The sequence below is a fragment of the Pterocles gutturalis genome, unplaced genomic scaffold (genome assembly GCF_000699245.1).
Source record: "Pterocles gutturalis isolate BGI_N339 unplaced genomic scaffold, ASM69924v1 scaffold13670, whole genome shotgun sequence".
Lineage (NCBI taxonomy): Eukaryota > Metazoa > Chordata > Aves > Pterocliformes > Pteroclidae > Pterocles > Pterocles gutturalis.
In genome coordinates this window covers 800-5,695 of record NW_010140975.1, presented here as the reverse complement: position 1 = coordinate 5,695, position 4,896 = coordinate 800, and the positions used below count along the sequence as shown (strand labels likewise).

General features: G+C 50.8%; 1 protein-coding gene across 1 annotated transcript in view; it reads right to left on the bottom strand.

The window, feature by feature from the left end:
• LOC104469390 (probable G-protein coupled receptor 83) overlaps positions 1–2,872 on the bottom strand; it is a gene marked incomplete at its 3' end in the record, with an annotated part of 5,384 nt that extends 2,512 nt beyond the window's left edge. The window contains exons 1-3 of the mRNA XM_010083871.1: positions 2,489–2,872; positions 1,626–1,751; positions 256–389 (exon numbers count right to left, since the gene is read on the bottom strand). Of these exons, the coding sequence (XP_010082173.1) occupies positions 256–389; positions 1,626–1,751; positions 2,489–2,872 (644 nt within the window). The remainder of the gene's footprint in view (positions 1–255; positions 390–1,625; positions 1,752–2,488) is intronic.
• Positions 2,873–4,896: the final 2,024 nt, after the last annotated feature.

Genomic DNA, 4,896 nt, shown 5'->3' with positions numbered 1-4,896 from the left:
AGTTTGGCTTTCCTGCAAAATGCAGGCACCAGCAGCATGACACACTGCCACGAAAAACCCCCGTTTGTGCAGCGTTACAGACTGTTTTCCAGCCAGGAGCCATCCCAGCAGTGCCACAGGCTGGTGGGGACAACAGGACCAGAACGGGTTGGGCACCGCAGAGGAACATTCCCAAGTACGGGACGCCCGCAGCAGCTCTCGCTGCAGAGGGCAATCGGACCTCTCCACGCTCACCTGAAAGGGGAAATAACTCACCTGTAGTGATACTGGAAAAGCTTCTGGAAGATGGCGTGGGGAAGGGAGAAGCAGGTTGCCATCAGCCAGATGATGGAGATGCTCAGCGCTCCCTTCGTTAGGGACATCCTCTGCTTCAGCGGGTTCAGGATGACCTGCAACAGACTGCACCGTGAAAGCAGAGTCCTTTCACCAACAGCACAGGCATTTTTTGCCATGATCTAGTGCTGTTAAGAAAATGACATCCGTGATTAGGAAAAATGTCCTGCTTATCAGAGTGATCTGGAAAATAGGAAACCCGAACTTTTCAGTCTGCTCAGAAGAGCTTCTAAGGAAACTCTTTTCTTCTGTGAGAACCGTTTGCCTTAAACTGTGGGTTACATTAGATAGGGAAAAAAAAAGATACCTACATGAGTCTCTTCACTTATGGGTATGTTTGTTTATTCTGTATGAATTACATAAAGAAATGTCTCCTGTTCTAGCTGAACCTGCATAGCTGAGCACTCCTCCCCTCTTTTGAGGCATTAACTCCCCGTTTACAAAGTTTCCTCTGTTAGATTAAAAGATAAAGGAGCCCACAAAATCTGGGAGTCTGGAAGACACTGTCTGGCTGACAGGAAAAGCAGAGGATGGCTGGGGATCAGCGCACACTGACTGGGCTGCCCTCGCAGTGCATCGAGTGTTCATTGCTGTGGACAGCCAACAGCCCAGCTGTGGGCAGATGGGGGGTAAAGGCTTCTCAGGGCTCTGAAATCTCCTCCCAGTGTTTTCAACAGAGGTTTCCCACTCTGCCACTCCCCTTTACACCGGTCCAGCACTAGTCCTATAGTTATGCCATGGCACTTCAGTCTCAGGATTTATTTTTACTCCCTAAAACAGTGAGCTGAGAGTTGCTGCCAGCTCCGACTGCAACTTGATGGTGCAGCAAACGCCCAGGGAGGTGTCTGATGGGTTTTGGGGGGTAAACTAAAAAGCCTGGAAAAGTCCCCTGTCCAGCTGAACCCACACTGCGCTCAGCGGAGGCTCTGCTGTCTTCTAGGGCTCCCCATGTAAATCGACTTGCCCTCCCATCCTGGGGGCTCAGTTAGACCTGGCCTTTTAAAAACTGCTTGAAAAGGTGTCCTCACCCCTTTCCACGTAAAAGGCTGGGAGTGTCCTGTGAAACCCATGATGCCTCATTTTATTGTTTCTGTCCTCCCCCCTACCTGGGATCCTAAAGAACTCCATCAACCCTTCCTACTGCGACATGCGAGGGGCATCTGCATTTAGCTCTAGAGCCTGCTTCCGGGAGATGGGCTTAATGCCGAGGATTCAGCCCCCTTGAACCCACAGCTTGGCTGGGACAGGCAGGGGCTCAGGAAGAGCCTTGCGAGGGGCCGGGGGCGTTGTACCTGGTGCCTGTCCAGGGCGATGGCAGTGAGGGTCAGTGTGGAGACATGAAGGGAGCAGTACTGCACGAAGCGGCTGACGTGGCACATGGCCTTTCCGAAGACCCATGTGCTGTTCACAAACCGCACCTGAGGGGAAAGCGAGATGCCATCAGCCAGCAAATGTTCCGAAAACAAATCCATGGGGAGAACCTTTGCATTGCGGCCGAGCCACCACATGCTTTTCAGCTGGCTGAGAACCTCCATCTGAAACCCAAGGGAAGATTAGCCACTCTGGGTTTTGAAACACCTCCACGTAACAGTTTGTAAGGTCAAATCCGTAGATTAATCGAGTGGTGCTGTTGCAGCCCCTCTCCTGGCTTGTTCATATAAACCCCGTTTTGAACAGCTGTAATAACTTTTTGAGTATACTAACAACTATGTTGGGAAAAAGTGGAACAAGTTTTGGTCATACAAACCCCCTTCAGCCCTGGAGAGCTCCCACTGAACACTTTACCCAGATAGCACATCTGAAATGCTTGACTGCTTTCTTCCAGTGACCCAAGTATGATGGGCATTCGAGTTGTTTTGAGCAGCTAAGTTTTGAGTTTTTTTTTTGCATGTGTGTTAAAAGCACGTGTTCATCCAGGCACTTACTCTGCACTTCCCAAGAAGCTCTTGCCGTGGTTGGTGGAATACTGGAAGAGACTTGAGGGTCTTTTAGGAGACACAGGGTGTAATGGAGCAAAGGGAGCCCCCAGGTTGCCAAGCAGTGTGTCACTTGCCCAGCAGAGCTGTCCATTAGATGTGATCGTGTTGGGTTGGCACCCCAGTCCTGGAAGAGCATGCACAGAGGGTGTGATCACCAGGCACAGTGGGCCACTTACCAGGGTGAAGGGCGTGTTGAGCAGCGTGATCATGATGTCAGACACCGCCAGGTTGACGATGAAGAGGCTGGTGGCCGAGTGCATCCTCTTGTTTTTCAGCACCACGTGGCACACCAGCATGTTCCCAAAAAGAGACATGATGATAATCACTGAGTACGCCACGACAAGGAGAGCTTTCACTGTTGGTTTCTGGGATTCTGGCTCATATTTAGCCAGCTCGGCAAACTTCTCCCACTCAACGATGCGGCTGTCTGTCCAGTTGAAGGTGCTCCTGTTGGTTGCTGGGTAGACTGACATGAGTTTGGCCATGGAAGTGTAGTGGTCAAACTCCTCAAGAACCCCCAGCACCCATGATCGGTGTGGCTGGAGTGCCACGCGAAGCATGGTGGGTTCACCCGAGTCTTCGCTCAATGTGAGGCTGCTGGGGTCACAGCTCCAGCTGACGCAGCAAGCAATCCATCAGCATCAACTGCTCGGTTCTCAGGAAGCTGGTGAAGATGCAGTTCCCATTACAAGCACCTTAAAACGCCATGCTGGAGGGAGCCTCCAAGGCACGAAGGGCTCCCCAGGCAGAGGGGATCAGTTCCAACCAGCATGCTGGGAAGGGGCTGGTTTGGGACCGCACACCCTCAACCCCTCCATGTATGAAGAAGGGCAATAGCTCCACAGGCGGGCTTGAATGAACTCGTTATTACATGTAGCAAATGTAGGAAAACCTCCAGTAGGGGCTGAAGCTGTTTTAATCCCACATCAGCTTTGTCTTCGTTGCTCTCACCTGAGTCCATCTTTTCTCCAAGTTTCAGAAGGCCGCGCTGTTGGTGCTTTCATCCTCTACTTCAAAATAGCCACTTCTTCTCTGTTGAAATGCAAAGGCAGAGCCATTTGGGGGATTCTTTCTAAGAGCACAGGTAGCTTTTGTCAGTATCTAATGCCAGTAATTATCCTAAAGAGATTCAGAACCCAGAAATCATACCAGACCTTGACTTTAGTCTCTCATATTTTCTCCTCCAAACAACAACTGAATTCTGCTCCCAGCGTTTCAGTTTCAGTAAGAAAACAGTCTTTTCTGCAAAAAGCAAGACATAGCAGTAGAGGCATGCAACTCACAGAGGAGCTACTTACACCGTGTACAAACAAACCAACACACAGCGCTAAATACACAAGAACCATTCTCTAGAGATAAAAATATCTGCTTCCTCTCCTTTACCAATATCCATTTTTAGATATTTCTGGTGATTTTAGCTTGCACTGATCTGTTGATGTTAGGTGGAACCTATTAACCATGCACACTGGTATTTACAGGTACGCTACTCACAGGAGGAGAAAGTCATTTTGAAGCTCCATTGGGTTCTCAGAGCTGGTTTGTTTGGTATGTGCCATTCCCATCAAGCCCCATGGCTGTGTGCACAAATCAATGGACCTCACACAGGGCAAGGGATCCATCAGCAGAGCTTCCAGAGCTCTAAAAGGCTCCCTGGTACCATCCCACGGGGCAGCCAGCTCTCTGCATGGTGCGGGGGCCTGGAGCAGGCATTCAGCAGACCCTAACCTGACACACCACTCCATCTCAACGGTGGTCTCAGCTGCAGACGCCACCAAGCAAGACTCAGAGGTGGACTGTTCTGTCGGAAATGAGGTGCAGGGGACCGAGTGTGTTTGTACCCCTGCATTTCACCGCACGGTCTGCTCCGGCTCGTCTGCCTGCTGCAGGGAGGGTCCAGAGTACCAGAGGACCTGCGGGACTTACCCAGATAACAACAGAACCCAGAGCTACATCCCTCTGGGCTCCTGGGGGGAAGCAGATGGGCACTGGGGGCCTAATCAGACCCCCGAGGTTTACCCCACACGTGGGTGAGGCACGCAGGACTCCACACTTCTGTGCTGTCTGCTGTGGTACAGACTGAGGGTGTTGTTCTGTGTGGTGCACGGTCACTCTTGCGGACAGTGAGGGAGCTGCTCTGAGCTGAAAGGGTAACGCAGCATGTGTGTGACAGAGGAACAGGATTTTAGTTAGCTCGAGCTGAACCACTTTGATCTGTGAATAAGCACAGCTGGGATATTCATGCTACACTGAAATGCCATCACTGAGCTTGAGCAAGGATGCTGCGGTGTGACAGATGGAACCACCTGTAACCTTCCTGGCATCAATTTACGTTCTCATGCGGAAACTTGTCTTCGCTGCCATGAGATGAGGCTGAGTTTCAAGAAACTGCTGTAATGCATGAGTCAAACCAGATTTGCAGTCTGTATGCTTCAGACTGGTAGATGGCAAGAAGAACCTTGCGCAGATGATTCAATTTTAAAAACCCAAACAGGTTTTCTCAAGTGCCCACATGATTGGGAAGCCCATTTCTCATGGACTGCCTGTAGGACCCGCACTCTTGAGGAGCTCACAGTGATTGGGGCAC